General features: G+C 38.2%; 1 protein-coding gene across 1 annotated transcript in view; it reads right to left on the bottom strand.

The window, feature by feature from the left end:
• The window catches only part of asxl2 (ASXL transcriptional regulator 2), an 82971-nt gene that overhangs the window by 47299 nt on the left and 17554 nt on the right, over positions 1 to 18118 (bottom strand). Inside the window, exons 2-4 of the mRNA XM_066706786.1 lie at positions 15704 to 15786; positions 7894 to 8002; positions 1563 to 1704 (exon numbers count right to left, since the gene is read on the bottom strand). Of these exons, the coding sequence (XP_066562883.1) occupies positions 1563 to 1704; positions 7894 to 8002; positions 15704 to 15786 (334 nt within the window). The remainder of the gene's footprint in view (positions 1 to 1562; positions 1705 to 7893; positions 8003 to 15703; positions 15787 to 18118) is intronic.

Genomic DNA, 18118 nt, shown 5'->3' with positions numbered 1-18118 from the left:
CTGTGCCAGGCGCAGCAAAGCAGCCCCAAAACATAACCGAGGCTCCTCCATGTTTCACTGTAGGTATGGTGTTCTTTTCTTTGAAAGCTTCATTGTTTCATCTGCGAACATAGAGCTGATGTGACTTGCCAAATAGATCCAGTTTTGACTCATCTGTCCAAAGGACATTCTCCCAGAAGGATTGTGGCTTGTCAATATGCATTTTAGCAAATTCCAGTCTGGCTTTTTTATGTTTTCTTTCAAAAGTGGAGTCCTCCTGGGTCTTCTTACATGGAGGCCACTTTTGCTCAAAAAGCGACGGATGGTGCGATCAGAAACTGACGTACCTTCACCTTGGAGTTCAGCTTGTATTTCTTTGACAGTTATCCTTGGTTCTTTTTCTGCCATTCGCACTATCCTTCTGTTCAATCTGGGGTTGATTTTCCTCTTGCGGCCACGCCAGGGAGGTTGGCTACAGTTCCATGGACCTTGAACTTCTTAATATTTGCAACTGTTGTCAAAGGAACATCAAGTTGCTTGGAGATGGTCTTGTAGCCTTTACCTTTACCATGCTTGTCTATTTTCTTTCTGATCTCCTCAGACAACTCTCTCCTTTGCTTTCTCTGGTCCATGTTCAGCACATACCAAACAACACAGTGATCACTTTCCTCCATTGAAATAGGCTGAATGACTGATTACAAGATTGGAGATATGTGTGATACTAATTAAATAAACTAATTCGTTTGGAATATCACTATAATCCAGTTATTTATTATCTTTTCTAAGGGGTACCAACAAATGTGTCCAGGCCATTTTAGAATATCTTTGTAGAATGAGCAATAATTCACCTCTTTTCACAGCTTCTTTGCTTTATTCTATGACATACCAAAGGCATGCAAGTATACAGGATGCAATAGCTTTTAATTTCATCACTTTTCAGGAGGAATTAAGGATTATTTCAATGAGCTGTAAGGGTACCAAGAAATTTGAGCACGTCTGTATTTTGTTTTGCCCTAAGGAAACAATACAAGAGTAGTTTATGACTGTTTTATTTCGCAATAATTTATAGTGCTTCCAGGCAGCTAGCTTCAAATGTGGGGAATTGTAAACACTTAATGCAGAGCTGAAGTCTTTCTATCAAGTGAACGCAATATTCTAAACTCCAGATTACTTTTCATGTGTTCTTATCAGTCCTACTCTAATTTCCCTGATCACAGAGAATTGTAGACACAAACACACACACTTAACCTCTCCCACACACACACAAACGCACACACTTACTTAACCTCTCTCACACACACACACACACACACACACACACACACACACTCACCCCACCAGGCTGATGTTTACCCTTTAACCTGCTATGCTGAAACAGACACAGTGAAACGTGTGTGACAAACTAAGGACAAACTCAAATCCTTCTCTCTCATTCACAAATTAGATATCAAATCCCATCCAATGAGATATAAGTCAATATAAAAAGGATCTCTGCAATGCAAATGTACAGTATTCTTTCAGAAAATCTGGAATTGCAACTCTCTACTAAAATATAAATACAAATAATTTCCAGTCCAGGTTACCTTTTCTTTTCCACTTGCCCTTCCTGCCGTCTTTGCTGTTGGTGCGGTTGCTGGTCTCGGTGCTCTGAGTGTCTGAATGGTCGTTGCTGCTGTCTTCAGAACCATCCTCAGACACATCCTTCACACTATCCGATACGTCCTTCTGTGCAAAAACAAAATAGCGCATCGATAAAGCAATATGTTCAAACACAGAGAGAAACCATGACTCTCATTTACATAAAGGCAAGAACAAGGAGGGTTGCCATGTATCACATTATCCTATCATTCACAGGCACAGGACACAACATATTACATCATTTGTGATTCATGGAAAACTGTAGCCGACAATCTGTCACTTATGTAGAAGTAAAAAGCTTTTCATTTCCAAGTCATTCATTAAAACATTAAATATAAGCCATGGTAAAATGAGCCCTCATAAACAAACAGAACGTTATTAATCCTAGAATAACCTGCAGGTGTCGGAATAGGTGGTTAATTGCTGTCATTTCTCATTGAACAAAGCCTTTAACAGGAACAAATGTAATCAATAATGAGCTCAACCATTATTTTAATTAATAACTGCATTTATTTTACCCTTTTAATACTCAACATTCACGTACTGCCTTTTAACCAAACTCCCACTGTACTCAGCACTGATCAGTGAGTACAAGAAACACGAGCACACTTCTGAGACGCATGCTGGCCTCATGTTTTCACAATGCAATCCCTGATCTGACAGCACAGATTCGGTGTCAAAAATATTGCAACATCCTTGTAGTAGTACCTAGAACACAGGCTTTTTGATTCAATAATACAAACAGTTATAATACAGACGTTTTTTTTTTGTTTTTTTTAGTACAGAAACAATGCTATTTATATTGGTTTTGTCTGGTTGATATTTATTTCCTGTTGCCAAATTAGATGAGGCATGTCAGTACACCACAAAAGCCATTTATACTACTTAGAAAAAGAGCCTGTATCTTCTGCTAAAATAGAGACAAGGCCTATAATTAATGCTTCAGCATTACTGTCCAAATGGTAAGAAAACCAGTAATTATTAGCTTATAACGATGCAAAATTGGTTTACTTCAACCGGAAACTAGACAAGGAAGTTCCCTCCCAGGATTTTCACTGATTCCCAAGATCTTACAGAGGAAAAATGAAAACATTTTGGAGATACGCCCCTGTAAACATAGCTCTTCATTCCACTCTCTTCACATGTGTTTGTTTTGTCTTTGCATTTCCCTGAAAGCTTCACTATTTCAGCCTTTCACGTAGTTTCCGGTCCTGGTCATGGTGGCATATTTTAAGTTCTGCCATGAATGACTGTTTAGATCCTCTTTGATTACTAAAACATCAAACAACTCCCAATAAACCATATGTTCGAGACTTAAATGTTCAGTCATCCCCAACTCATAGTGTGACTCACACACTGCTTATTCTTAGAGCCCTGCCTTTCCCCCCTTTTCTTTCTTATTTACAAAGTCCTTTTTAAGATCTGCACAAAAGGTCATTATAAAACAAGAAAAAACAATAACTGCTTGAATCTATGGTCATGCATATGTAGGAACTGCAGAGCAATAGGTTCCATTAACTGAACTGAGCAAAGGGGAGTCTAATCTACAGTTCATATCACACTGAAGATGGTTTAAAATGAGGCCCCGCCCTGGCAACGCATGAGGCGGAAAGTCTCTGTCTCCAGTATCAGAGCAACGTAGCAAGCAACCCTGAAAGCTAATAACACAGTATTACTCAAAAAATGTAAGATTAAGGCTACAAATACAAAACCAACAGTGAACAAAAGTCTACACTACTGCAAGGTATTGAGAAATGTGTCAAAGAATTGGGAAAGGACCCAGTGCTCATACAAACAGCACATGGTATTACTTCCATGAAATAAGGATGCTACAACTTAGAGTCAATGTTACATTTCAAGAAACATCCAAGAGTCACTGGACTGTCACTGTGGCCGTCGTCTTGGTTGGCATATCCTTATTAAGATAAGATAGTTTAATGAAAAGACCATTAATCCCCACAGCTCACTCCAGCTTAGAAGGGCTGTTAATGTCCCACCATTATCAATAGGAAGAAATTGTTTCCTCTTCTGACTACTTCAATTGTTTTGCTTCGGCCCAATTGTAATGGTATCAAAAAAGTTAAAAATGTGATAAAATACAAATCTATAGCCTTTATGAAACTTCATGTGTACAAATCTATTGTTTATTTCATGCTTGGCTCAGATCTCAAAGGTTACATAGGCAGCTATTGTCTAAACCATCCACTTTAAATCATTAGTTTTCATCTTCATCTGTGAATGAGTGCCACTGTGTGAAACACAAACAAGCATGTGTGTGATTATTAATCATTTAAACCAGATTATTATTGAGTACCAGATTAATTACTGTGGAGTTCACAACATCATATTCCAAAAGTGGTGACTGCATTTATCAACCAAGCTGAATAACTTGTCTGTTATAGTCAGATAAATAGATGCTCTTACTTTCAATATATGAATCTTTGCAAAACTGTAGTTCAACACAAAGAAGAAAATTGTAAAGACCGCAAAATTAAAAATATATATAAAATAATGCTACAATAATAATAAAATACAAAGACTACAATTATGCCTGCTGTTAGTATTGTTAATGGGAGTAATGACTACATTATACCTTATGTACAGCAGGTTTCAATATAACGTATACACTTTTTATTCACCAATTATTCATGTTAAAAATGCAAATGTAATGGATATTCAGTCATGTCCCTCTTGGCTCATTGGATGTCCCCTATGACACACCTGTCCCGTACAACACTCCCAAGAATGAAACATACCATCATTAGGGAGACATTTCATCCTTCTATTCAATATCAATTTTGAAAACATTATGTTGCACCTTCAACAATCACCTTCTCAAAATGCCTGACTTTTCTAATCATACTTGCTGACCACTCTATGCTAATTATAGCACTGAGAGATAGGTATGAACAGAACATGGAAAAGTTTGTCTATTCAGACATGGTGTTACAGTGCAGTCCCAGTAGCCCAGCCAGCTGAATCGGGAGATCACATAAATCTTAATCTCCAGGTCTTCAGTTCCAATCCCCCCTTTGACAAGTGCATATTTTAAGAAAACAGGGTTTTTTAGGTTGTCAATTAATATGCTGGAAATTAAAGCTAGTCTGTGTTCTTCCTAGATTTGCCCTGCAGTTCTTACATAGAAATGATAACACAGAGTCAGTGAATGATGAAGAAGTATTAAAAATAACATGGAAATGATTAATAGGCACATACCAGTTTTTTAAGGAAATACCCAATTGCAATCCATTACTTGACTTTGTCACTGCACCTTTGCCTTTGATTTGTTCCATCCTATGACGTTTTAAATGTTAAATGTATGTTTTGGATGTAATCAGCAGGTGTAAATAACTGTTCAGTCAAATAGGGATAATGCCATTCGAACATTAGGATATATGCAGCTCTAGTCATTTGAATTGCAGTGTAATTACAACCGTCTATCTTTACCACGATACGAGGTATAACCAGATTGTGCATGTCTGAATCCAAAAGGGGATTTCACTTTAACAACCGCACGTGCTGAAAATCCTCACCATGCTTATAATTTATCATAAATAAAAGCTGAATTGTGATGTAATGCCAGAGTACGTCTTACAGAAACCCACAGCTCTGATTTCCCAAATCAATTTACACATTGCATGCTGCTGACTACAGTAACTTTATAAATCTGTCACAACCATATCCGCTCAGCATTGAGGTTCCCACTACAAACGCATGCAATCAATAAATAAACTGGGGTCCTCGGTGAGTTAATTTTTTGAAAAGGAAGAGTGCATTAAGTATATCTTCCCCACACCTTCCCCACACAGTCTCATAACCGACTACTCATAACTGCTATCTCTCAAAGCAGTATGAAACACCCAAACTATATACTCATTAATGTTTTTTTTTTTATTTGAAAGAAAAGAAAAATGCTTTAAAATACGTGTTTTGTAACTGACAGTACACAACACTTTATTGGCAAGGCACTGTTGTATAATAAGTCAGAATGGTGAGCTACATGTTATGTTCTGCCACTTTCTAGTGCTGTTACTACTGCTAGTATCACAGCCACTAACACGACTACAGTCAATTAAACTAGCATATCGAGTTTACTGTGATTGTCAATGTGAATTCCAGAGAGAGAGAGAAATCATTTCCGGTTTAGTTTCCTGCTCTTCCCTCTGCTGTTATTCCCAGTAAACATTCTCACTGCTGATTACATGCTGTCAGCCTCTCACCTGCTCTCAGCAGGGGTCTGGCAAATGGTTATTGCCATAATAATTTTGCAACTTGTTTTCAGTCAGCTAGTGTTAAGTGTGGTTAAATGATTATGGCAAGGCATTAAATGAAGAACATGCTCTCTGGTTCTAAACATGTACAAGAGTCTGGAGTTACTGCATTGTACAAGGTGACTATAACACTATACTGTATTTGAAACAGTGGATACAGTAATTTAAGTTAAATGTAAATCTGTATTCCTTTATAGGTTAGGCCCAGGCATTCTGTAGCTATTTTTCATTATGGTAAAAGGATATATATATTAAATATACAAACACACACACACACACACACACACACACACACACACACACACATATATATATATATACAGTTAGGTCCATAAATATTTGGACAATTGTCATAATTGTGGCTTTGTACATCACCGCCAGGCAAAAGACAAAACACCCCAAGAACAAGCAGGAACTAAAGACAGCTGCAGTGCAGGCCTGGCAGAGCATCACCAGGGAAGAAACCCAGCATCTGGTGATGTCTATGGGTTCCAGACTTCAGGCAGTCATTGACTGCAAAGGATTTGCAACCAAGTATTGAAACTCACAATTTAATTCATGATTATGTTAGTTTGTCCAATTACTTTTGAGCCCCTATAATTGGGGGGACCACACATAAAAATGGGTGTAATTCCTACCTATATATAGCTCATGTGTTTTTAAAGTGTGTTTGAATGTATGTGTCCAAGCATCAGCATAGTTTTCTGTCTATCTGTTTTTCAAAACTCTTTCCTCAAGCAGTAAAGCCAACCTTAGCAAGCTGTGAGTCCTCGCATGGGCCCTGTCACAGAGAGAGTAAAATAAAAGAATGGCACTTCATCCAGCTACTATGCAAGTTTCTCTGATTATCCGTACAAAATGCCAAGCTTCATTTCCCCCTCCATCTCCAGCACAACAAACTCGGACTCAAACTGACAGCAATGAATTGCGCTGCATAAAAAGATGGCATCAATGCTTTTCTCAGCTCCAGGAACGAGTGAATGCAATGTAGGAAACTCAATACTGGGGAAAACAGAATCTGTTAGTGCTAAATAAGTACTTAGCATTGAGATCACACAGTCACTAAACTCAATAGCATCCCAGTATTGCCAACACTAAAAACATAAATGCAATAGAGATCTCAATGCTGTCATCACACGGCCAGTATACTGTGAGGAGGACTGGGCCCTGGCATCAATGCACCAGCCAGCATAATGGAGAGCTCAGTAGAGGGATCCTGGAGCCAAAAAAATAAATCAATAAGCAGCACTCAGCATGGGCATCACAAAGCCAGTGAATTTAATGGAAAACTCACACTGGCCTCATTGAGCCACGGAGATCAATAGCAGCTCTGCAATAGTTATCACAGAGCTGGTTCAATCAATGGCGAGAGCTCAGCACTGCGATCACGGAAGCAGGATATTGACTGGCGCTCATCCACACAGGCCAGGAACCAGATTTCATTAGATCTCAGGGGCAAAACAAGTCAAGTGGGTCAGATTATTAGTAGGAAGACTAACCCCTAAGGAAGACCAGGTGGGCAGAGTGGTGGTGCTGCTGGACCTGGGTTAGCAGAAGAACTCGTCAGAAGCACTCCTTGTTCATATTGTTGTTTTGTAGATAACGATACTGTAGTTAATGAATTAGCGCACTCTGGCAACAGGTTAGCCCTCTTGAATAAATGCCGTGTCTAAGGTCACACTGCTGTGCGTCACACTGCCCACGTCTCACTTAGTCAAAGTCAACCCACTGATCGCCATAAACGGAATCCATAACTCCACTCAACTGAATGACTGTAATGAATTACTTTATAAACAGAATATTCAACTAGAGCATTTCAAATATTAATTGGCAAGAAACCTAACAGAAATGTAAGCTAAACTCTAAAGCCCAGTGATAGCAACCAGTCAATCTAAATAAATACAGATACTTACTTTAAACTGAATTACATTCTGAAGCATTTTACATACAATAAAAATCATTCCATGCCTTTAGCTCATGCTTCGTCTTGCAAGCTGACACTAACCTTCAGTGTGTAGACTCCCATACGGCCAGGCACTTTGTAGAAAATTCCCTCTTCCCCTCGAGAATTTGTGTGCAGCATGGCATTTAAACATGCCAGAGGAGATGTCCCGCTAGAAACAGGAAAGAAAGCCAATTACGTTAGAGCAGATACATTTGCTGCTAAAAGCACACCGCTGGGGTAGAGTTTGCAGGTTCAGCTTAGGCCAAGTATCCGCTATGATTCTGTTACAAGAGCCTTTGAATGACACTGATGTGTGATACTGTTGTAGCCTCTGGTCGGCCGGCCTTTGACATTTTTTAAACGCTTGAGAGGTGAGTAAATGAGTATAGTACAAACGTCAAGACCTCAAACATCAAGGATCAAATAAAAAACAGATTAACAAAACAAGAGAATATATGTATATATTTGTTCATGCTGTGGCAATCAGTTGTTTTGTACTTTCATATTTCCACTATGACTCCTGACATTTCCAGAATGGAGTACATATGCATTAGAATGCCTTTTTTCGTTTTTTTTTTTATACGAACTGACGTGTTTTATTTTCTCACCAGCCCACCATCCTTGAATAAAAGGTCAAAGTGAGAAAACGTGTGCACCGATATCTCATTATTATCGGTGTGAAACAGGAAATAATGTAACCATTCGAAATCTGTTGTGACAGATTTAAAAAAAAAAAAAAAAGGTGTTAATAGTGTTAAGGATGAAATACGGAGGACTCACGCACAGGGTTCAAACAAGGCTGTACACAGGGAGCTCAAATCTATGAAGGGACACCGTACTGCATGCTTTTCACTACCCCCTCAATCAGACATTTTTGTGATAGACAGAGGGGGGTTTGCCAGGACAGAAATGGGACACATACATTTGTGATGCTGATTTCAGTTAACCCACTTGGCATTTTAAAAATCAATATCACAATGAATCAAATCAAAGCGTTAACTGGAAAAACCCACTTTCATGTTCCAAAGAATCGGGGGGTAGAGCCTATAGAGACAATGCTAATTTTTGTTTTAATGTATTTACCACTTGAAACAAAATCACAGGGGGGAGGTGGGGGGAGAAATCTAATCAACCATATTATGGAGAGATCATATCTGTGATGGCTTGGCAATGTATTGGTAATGCATTAAACATTTTTAGTTAATAGGCAGTCATCGAGTGTCTTCCTTACAAAGTGGTTATTCCTTTCTGGAAAACTTTTCAGCATGTAAAGTGCCACATTACCATGCATTACCATCCATTCTCACCCATATAACCCCAGTGATGGCCCAGAGCAGCTTTAACTGGTTGTGTCTCTTCTCCAGCTCAAGCTCATCCGATAATATCTCAGTTGTGTTAACATTAGGCATTTCTCTGCCCTGTGCTTGAGTAGGTGTAGTCTTCTTGTAACTTTTGGTTCACTATCTTACGGAAAAACAAACCTGCCCTTGCTGTTTGCATAAGGATTTCTCCTCTTTACAAATGTACCCTGTACTTTTATTACACCTTCAGTTTGCACATTGACCAAAAACATCCAAACTGCATGATAGCATCTCCAGTGTTTGACAATAGGCACCACTCAACATTCTCTATAGTGTTCACAACCACAGCAATCTCTGGATTAATCACTGTTTTTTTTTCTTTGGCTTTTAATGTTGCTTCTGCATTTTCCTTCGTTTCAAAAAGCAGCGCTGGTACAATGTTGACCACCAGCAAATTTGTATCCAGCTCTGTCTCTTTGTTCACTCAAAATGACTAGACCCTATAACTTCAAGGAAAGGTACCGTGTGGTTCCCCTGCTTTCCAACTGAACACCTGTCTTTAAACCAGCGCTTCAGCACGGCTAATATTTTGTTCACTGCCCACATACTTGGCCAGGCATTTGTTTTGTGCCCAAAAATACACAATGCTCTTGAGATGGAAAGAGAGAGCACACACCACATTTCCACATCTACAAGTAACAACCAAAGATTTCAATGCAGCACAAATACAATCTGCGTCTACAATACGTTCAGTCCTCCTCCCTCGGTATCAGTCTGACAATATGCATTATGAATAAGAAATATGAATTATAAGCACAAGCCTCAGAATCGTGGCTTTGGCACAATTAAAACTACAGTGAATAAAATCAAGAAAAAGAAAGACATTTTACCTTACCCAAAATGCTTATTTCTTGATTTTCACACAGGCATAATACAAGGACTGTGGAGGCACAAATGCTTGAAAAATTTATTTCCAAAATCCTATGTGGCTTGGCATGCTAGTTGATGTAGAATAGCTCACAGCCTCCAGTTACAGTCAAGCTGAAGATGTCCTTAATTTGCAAATTAAAGCTACTGCTACCAAGGCCGTCTTCATGCATTGAATAAGATTCTACAGATTAACTGCTTTCAGTTACAGCTAACAGAAACAGCAAATGGCGTGCTGTCATCTTCTGTTTATTAAGGACAAGTCCACATCTTGTTAATTCCATGCAGTGGGAAGACAGAGGGGGTTAAGGTTAGTTAATTCAAGGCAGTTAAAACGAATTTCTCTTACCTTCTGGTGGACAACAGAGATAATGAAACCAAAAAGCAAAGAAATAAAATAATTAGAATTATATGAAGACAAATGCTATAAAGATATACAATACAAACTAAGAAACAATCAAACAAAGGAATACAAAATATGAAGGACACTTCTTTTAATCCATGGAGCAGTAACACAAGGCCAGGATAATGCGGAGTCCTATTCACAAAATATTACATCTAAACTCAATGTCCACAGAGCAAATGCGTGGTCTGCAAACAGTACAGAGATATGCCTTTAAATAGGCTTATTGACTCTTAGAAAAACATCAGTGTTTAAACAAACTTGGATAAACTGCCTTAGATTTGTAATGTTCTTTTAAGTCTGTGAGTTTATAAATGGTCTTGGGGAAAAAAGACTTAACTTCAAATTCCCAGTGCTGCTAAAAGTAAACTAAATGCTATACCTAATAAATTATACACAATTACGTGGATATAAGGGTTAAGTAATAGTCCCTTAACAATATCACAAAACCGTGACAGCATGGCACTCTGCCAGGAGAGTGACCTTTCACACTCAGCACACACTAAGAGAAGCTTTGCACAACTGTCTTTACAGTCACCAGGGTTATACTGAAATGGTTTAGAAACATACCAAATTAGTTCAGGGAGGAAAAAATGTATAAAACACATTTATAAAATGTATTAAAAAGCATTCACACAGAGAGTTGTCACAATCTGGAACAAACTCCCCAGCGATGTGGTTGAAGCTGAAAATTTGGGAACATTTAAAAACAGACTGGATAGGATCCTTGGATCACTTAGTTATTAATGGACACCAAACGAGCAGGAAGGGTCGAATGGCCTCCTCTCATTTCTAAACTTTCTTATGTTCTTAAAACCAATCCCCGGATGAAGAACAATAGTTTTGAATAGACAAGAGTATAGTCCAAACTACTGCAGTATTTGATCACATAGAAAATAGCAAGGAATTAATTAACAGTCAACTGAAATCCCTCCAGTATCTTAATCAAACTGAATCCACTTTGAGCAAGACCAGTGACAGATCAATTGGAATATAATTTGAATCTGCAGATCTTATCACCTTACATGAACAAATCGCATGAACTGATTAAACTAATTCAACAGCCATGCATATTACAGCTGTTCCTTCATGCACAGTAACATAAGTATGTGTGTGTGTGAAATCCCACGTCACCATACAGAATACAGAAGAATACACAAACGCGTGGCTCATGCAGGGAATCGTATTTCAGTGGGCACATCATTTTGCCCAGCAACATCGTCACTGAGCAGTCAATCTGAGTTCAAAACATAAGGGGCACCCAGCTGCATTAAGCAGTCTTGCTCCTGCAGCAGCATGTCTGTGCCCCAGGTGCCGGGTGACACCCCTACATCGCCTTCAAAGCCTCCACCAGCCAGCGCTCAGCCGGCTTTGAAGCCCCAGGAGTGGGCAGAGCTGTGAAATTGAGCTGCACTGGAAATTTACTAGAGCCACGAACGTTGAAACTGCTCTCTGGAGAGAATGTCACACACTTTGCATTAATACTAAATTGCTAAAACAAATAAGGCAAATATGGTAAAAATTATATATTATAATATTATTTTATATATTTACTTTTTAGCCGCATGTATATATGGTTAATTTCCCTTTGATGTTTTTATTTTTGTTTTGTTACTTGCAGACAGAGTGATTAAAAATCTTAAATCAGTTACACATTGCGGGTACAGTGTTTGGCATCATAAATGCATTGTTCTATACAAGTGAAATAGTTGTTCAGGGAAAGAATATTAATTAATTGTCCATTCAGTGATTAAAATCCATTGTTTCTGAAGATACAGTAGACTGTGGTCCACCATCACACATGACCTCCAGCACAATCCCCTATCAGAATAGACAGACTTGTCCTGATCTTGTTTCCTACAAATATCTTTTTAAATAATAGTAAATCATATTTTTGTTTGCAACAGTGATTATTCATAATCTATATTTAGTGGTGAAACTGTTGATAAGCAGATCCCAACCGTCAAAATGACACTCGAGTGACACTGCTCCACTGAACCTCTGAACCTGCGAGGGCTTGGGAGCTGACCTTGGTGCTGAAACCCAACACTTTGCTCACTTATTTCGGAGAAAACTGACTGGCATAAAAAGTCGATAGTGCTACATAGTGAAATGATGCCTTGGTAGCCCTCAAAGAAGCTTCTCTCTTTTCCACAACATTTACAGTATTTCCTAAAATGCTGAATCCACAACCCTAAACTGAGCCAAGGACCTTTTATGCATTGCAGGTTGACAAAACCATAACCATATCCATAACCATATGAGGCATATTGAAATGAACTTATTACATTTTACAGTAGAACACTTTGGGGAAACTGATGTAAGAGAAATCATCTTTCAAGGGACATTATATAACGTATTATTGAGGCTGTTTTTCTATCACAATATGTCTCTTGGGTCCCCATGTCACAGCGACAGTTGGTAATGTCTGATGTTTATATAAAGTCTTATAAGACATCAAAATATACTTTCTATTATTATATAACAACTTCTTGTGTTAAGAAACAGAAGTACAGGAGCTTTAAAATAAAAGTATTATTATTGTGATTATTGTTGTAGTCGGTTTACTAAAAGTGTGAGAACGTTGATGCAGAATATAGACTACAGGTTTGCATTGCAACTTCATATTAATTTTGCTGTTACATGCATACAAGTGGATGAGGATTTTAAAAAAGAAAAAAGGAAAAGAAAAAGAGAGGAATAGGATAAACCTGACAGAAAACAGAAAAGCAGCCGGGTTTGAAAGAGCTTCTCTGCTAGTGTAGGCCAGTAATCCCACCGCTTGATGTGGGCCATTTACAAGCGTCGAGAGAGCTACAGGATCAAGACCATTGTGAGAAGGAAATGTAAGAGACGCATAAGATGACTACATATGAGCAGTGGTGAATACTGAATTATTAAAAATATTCAGTCATCTCTCATTGTGTGGTCAAGTAGGCGACCTGTCTGACAGTGGGTCTGGCATTTCACAGGGGATGAAATATGAAATAGAGCCAGACAGCTATACATTGGTGAAGAATCATTCAAACAGGAAAGGATGATACAGAATGAATTTGTCTGGGACACTTTTGTGTCTATTTGGGCTCCATCTGCACACAGCTTTACTTCACACCATTTTCAGTTGCCACCCTTTGTCTGCAGCTCCTTAAATAACTAAGCAGTGAACATTTTCCAGGGCTCAATGCAACCATTTTAACTCTTACCATCTACTTCAGTAGCACGGCTTTAAAGCTGTGGATCAATGTCAAGGTGCAGAAGCAGGAGCAGCACTAGCTGAATTTAAAATGTTTGTTGAATTTCCCATTGCTCTTCTAGAGACATCCTCTGTGTTTATTAGTCAAAATGTGGCAATATGAAAATGGCTTAAACAGCAGCACTACAAATCAACTTTCCATCTATTTAAAACAAGATAAATTATAGTTCTTATATATTCTATTTTTGTATAAGCAGCAGATGTCAACAGTCTTGACGAAAAGTGTATAATTTCTTTTTCTTTTCCTAGCACTACAGAACATTTGCAATTACTCCCCCCATTCCCCAAAAGACAATTTCAGAAGAGCCCATTTCAGTGTTCTGGAAAGAACCAGTGATTTTGTATGTGTTCCGTATACAAAATGTAATTTTACATCAGTAAATCAAATAGCCATTTAATCCAATCCTGTATCTTATCAAGAGATCTTGTGTTTCTTTTTTTCCATTAGCTCTCTCTTTGCTGTGATTTTTTAGACATCCACTTAAAAACTACACGTACATGGAAAAAATCAGCTTTTATATAAAAATGAGATAGCAATCTTTCAACCCTGTATGCTGCAGAAGTACGTGACAGTCGTAATGTATATAATGTATACAGCCACTCCTTCTATCGATCAATTTAAAATAATTGATTTACTCTGCACTTCTACAATAATATTACAATTTATATTGCAGTTCATTTCAGCACACTTGGAATAAATAATGGGTGTGGATTCTCACATTTTCTCAGACATGGTGCCTCCTGACTGTTGATAATGCTCTCAGAACTGAACTGCAAGGAACCAAGCACCAATCAATGAGTGTGAATTTGAGTAATTCTGTTTTCAGACTACAGCAGTTTTAAATGCTAAGTGCTAAGGAAGCTAACTACAGGTCTGAAGGATTATAGTTCTAATTGAACCTTCCCCTGCAAAAATACATTAAGAATCACTAATTATTTCTCCAACATTATATCTAAATTCAGAATTTCAATTGCTATAGAGCCTGACTCACTTCTCTGGAACTAACCTAGATTAACAAAAACACATACACTGGTCCTCTGAGGTATGTGCCACCAGGACAGAGGAGAGAACAAGAGAACTGAAGTTTAAGTAAATTGTAACACACCTGGTTGGTGGTGTTGGAATAACTATACCATTATTGTATCATTATCATCAAAAATACTATGATAACTTATCTTATCGCAATCATTCATTTTGATATCCTTTTTGTGCTTCGTATAAAAACAACCAACAAAAGCAAAACACTGTTCTTGTCTTTATTAGTGACACAAGGCATTACCTTGAACAAGAAATCCCTAGGCAACATGCTAGACTGGGTAATGCAAAATCCCTGAAGAATCCACAGCCTCATTAACACTGTGAGGTAGCTATGTGTTACCAGGATCCGTGTCAAAGGAGAAGAAAAACAAGCCCTCACCAGCTGCCTCACAGCAGAGTGGAGCTCTCTGCTGTCTACCTGCATGTGTCTGTGGGGACTGTCAAACCAACATCGGTTCAAACAGGCGTCCAAATCTAAACGAATACTTTTTTTGTAACTGCTTTCACCTTTATGATATTGTGCAGCATCTTATAGTTGTTAGATTCACTTACACTTCACCATACAACTCCCTTGGACCCAGAAGCGCCACATTAACACCAATTGTAATTGTGACATCAAACATGAATTGCCGTCTTTTTGCGTATTAGCAAACATGTTAAAGGATGCCAAAACGTGTAGGACTACCACTTTCTTTTTCCTTTTAAGTTAAAACATATTCTAGGCTAATGACTAAAATATAATATTGTGCTTTAAATACAACTTGACATCATATGTAACAAACCAAATTAAAACAACTATGGAGTGATCTCAATGTAAGGTGAAATATCCATGTGATAATTGGAATTTGCTGCTGAGCACAGAGACGCTTTGCAGCCAGTCGTTGGTATAGCAGCAGCATAATGTTAACTGAGTTCTCTCAAATCAGAAAGGTGGAATCAATTCTTACCTTATCTCCTTTAGCCCTTCGCGCTGGATCACCTGAAGGATTTCTTTATGGCTCATAGGTGTGTTAGGGTACTTCTCCAGCACCTAAAGCCAGAAACATAAACAACACTCATTGTGGGGCTAGGACCTGTCTCATAACGCAAAACACACCCAGACCATTATACATACTTTAATGTCTATAATTAATTGTATCACAGTATAACTGAATAACATCATAATAATATCTTAACATTAATTTCTGCTTGGTGTATCACTGAATTAAAATAGATGTTCCTGCCAGCCGTAGTGTGTGAATGGAATCGATATCGAATCGTTTCATACTCAATTTAGTGTAAGAGAAGACCCACCTTTAGTACAGAAGTAGATCATTCCTATTTAAACTGAGAATATGCATTACTTTGGGGTGAAAGAGGCAGAAACAGGGAAAAGGAAGTCACAAGCGCTTAATGAGCTGCTAATCAACCTTTTGGTCCCAGTGTGGCTCAGCTCATGACAGCCGATCACTTCGCTTCTCCCTTCCACTGCCATGTGTTGAAACCTCCCCTGTGTCATGTGACAATACGTCAGTCTTCCTGCACTGATCATTCTAGAAGGATGTTTAGTATCTCCCACTCATTTGTCAGAACTGCCTAAAAGCCTGTTTAGCAAGGTCACTGTAGCGTCCTCTCCTTACATTTCATCATACCCAATGCTGTAAAAAGTTTTAAAGCCCCACCAAAGTCCGTGTGGCATACGCTGGTACCCATGGCACTCCAACAGACATCTGGCTGTGCTCCTTGTGTCAGTGGCCTTCCAGAATAAATTAGCTTGCTGGGCCTGTTTGCCAAGGAGTGTCTTGCAACAGACAGATTGTAATAAAATACCCACATAAGCAATGCATCTAATTTCCAGAACTGTTGGTTGTAATGGAATTTGCCAGGCTTCACAGCACATAATAATAATGTGTCTGCAAGAAGCTACCAGAGCCCGCAACTACATTAAACCCTTGAACAGTTATGACATACTCATTATGTGCTGTAAACATACCGTCTTGCAGAATCTATGGACTAAATTAATGGGAAGGCATCTGAAACAGGCCAAAGGGCCTCTATCTCTGTGATCCAAGAACATTATTGCCTAGATGCAGAACCAGCAATGCACTGATGGCTACAATTGACTTCAGAGCAGCAATTCACAGCCTGCTACAGTACCACTCTCCAACCATTATTAAGTGATACTGAGCACTATATAAGCACTATATAAGATCATTCTGCTGGGGAAAAACAATTGATCCATGTGTAGCAGAGACAGTACTGATAAGATAATTATGAAAATCAAATGTAACCTTCAGAATATAAAGTACAAATTACAAAATTATCTTTTCAATTACCAAATGTTAAGGACCTGAATACTGAAGGAAATTCTGAAATGAATCAATTTTGAAAAAGTTCATAATGAAGCTTCAATCATGGAGGCAGATTTCTCCGCACTTCAAAGAAGTCAATGTTCTGTGACAAATAACAGACTGATTACTTATTCAAATCAAATAACTTACTTCAGTCACTTTAATGACAAATTAAAACAATAAGAAAACAGACTGAAATCTCTTGAAGAAATAGACCTAGATTTTTCAGTGGTTTAAAAAACAAGACAATTATAGTAATTAAATCGATAACTTCAAAAGGACAATCAGTAGGCCCAATTTTCAAACAACCTTGTAAGTTCAAACAGCCCTGAATCCAGCCCACGCAGAAAACATTGCATACCTTCCCTCATCCGTCTAGTCATGTCCCTGCTGCTCTTTAAGTCTTCTGAAATGTAAATGTAAATGTAATGATACTGTACTGAACGATTATCTTCACTGCACTCGTGAGATACTTTAGATTACAGGTGAAGTCACTGTGGGAAGAAAAAGAATGCTGACAAATTCCAAACCTGCAGGTTAAAAACCGTTTAAAAGTGTAGCACGCCCATTAGCACACCACAGTGTATCCAGAACAATAGCGGAGAACTCTGGAAACCTGAAAGTGTGGGACTTACAATACAATGTAACTAATGATTTACCATTGTGGATAATTTCAGAATGTGGGCTTTGGGCAAGAATGAAAAACTCCTGAATCAACATTAACAGAGATGTCTTACATTTGCTTCCTTAAATATGGCATATTTGTTCTCATTTCAGCCTTTTTGCTTGATGTAAAAATGTTATCATGCTTGTCATGTTTATATCTGAAGAAGATAGCACAACCGTAGCACTCTTTGGTAAACAACCTACAGAGAGGCCTGAAATCAAGGGTTGTGTCACAATAAACAGAGTCTGCAAATATTCAGAATGTGCTGCACTGATTCATTTTCTTTTAACCTTTTTATATTTAAACTGACTGCTGTAAAGACGGTTGCTTTTTGAGTATTAATCCATATAAACCTGTGCAAACTC

This window comes from Amia ocellicauda, chromosome 1, assembly GCF_036373705.1.
Source record: "Amia ocellicauda isolate fAmiCal2 chromosome 1, fAmiCal2.hap1, whole genome shotgun sequence".
NCBI lineage: Eukaryota > Metazoa > Chordata > Actinopteri > Amiiformes > Amiidae > Amia > Amia ocellicauda.
Note: the sequence above shows the minus strand (reverse complement) of the source record. Positions and strands in the feature narration are given on the sequence as shown.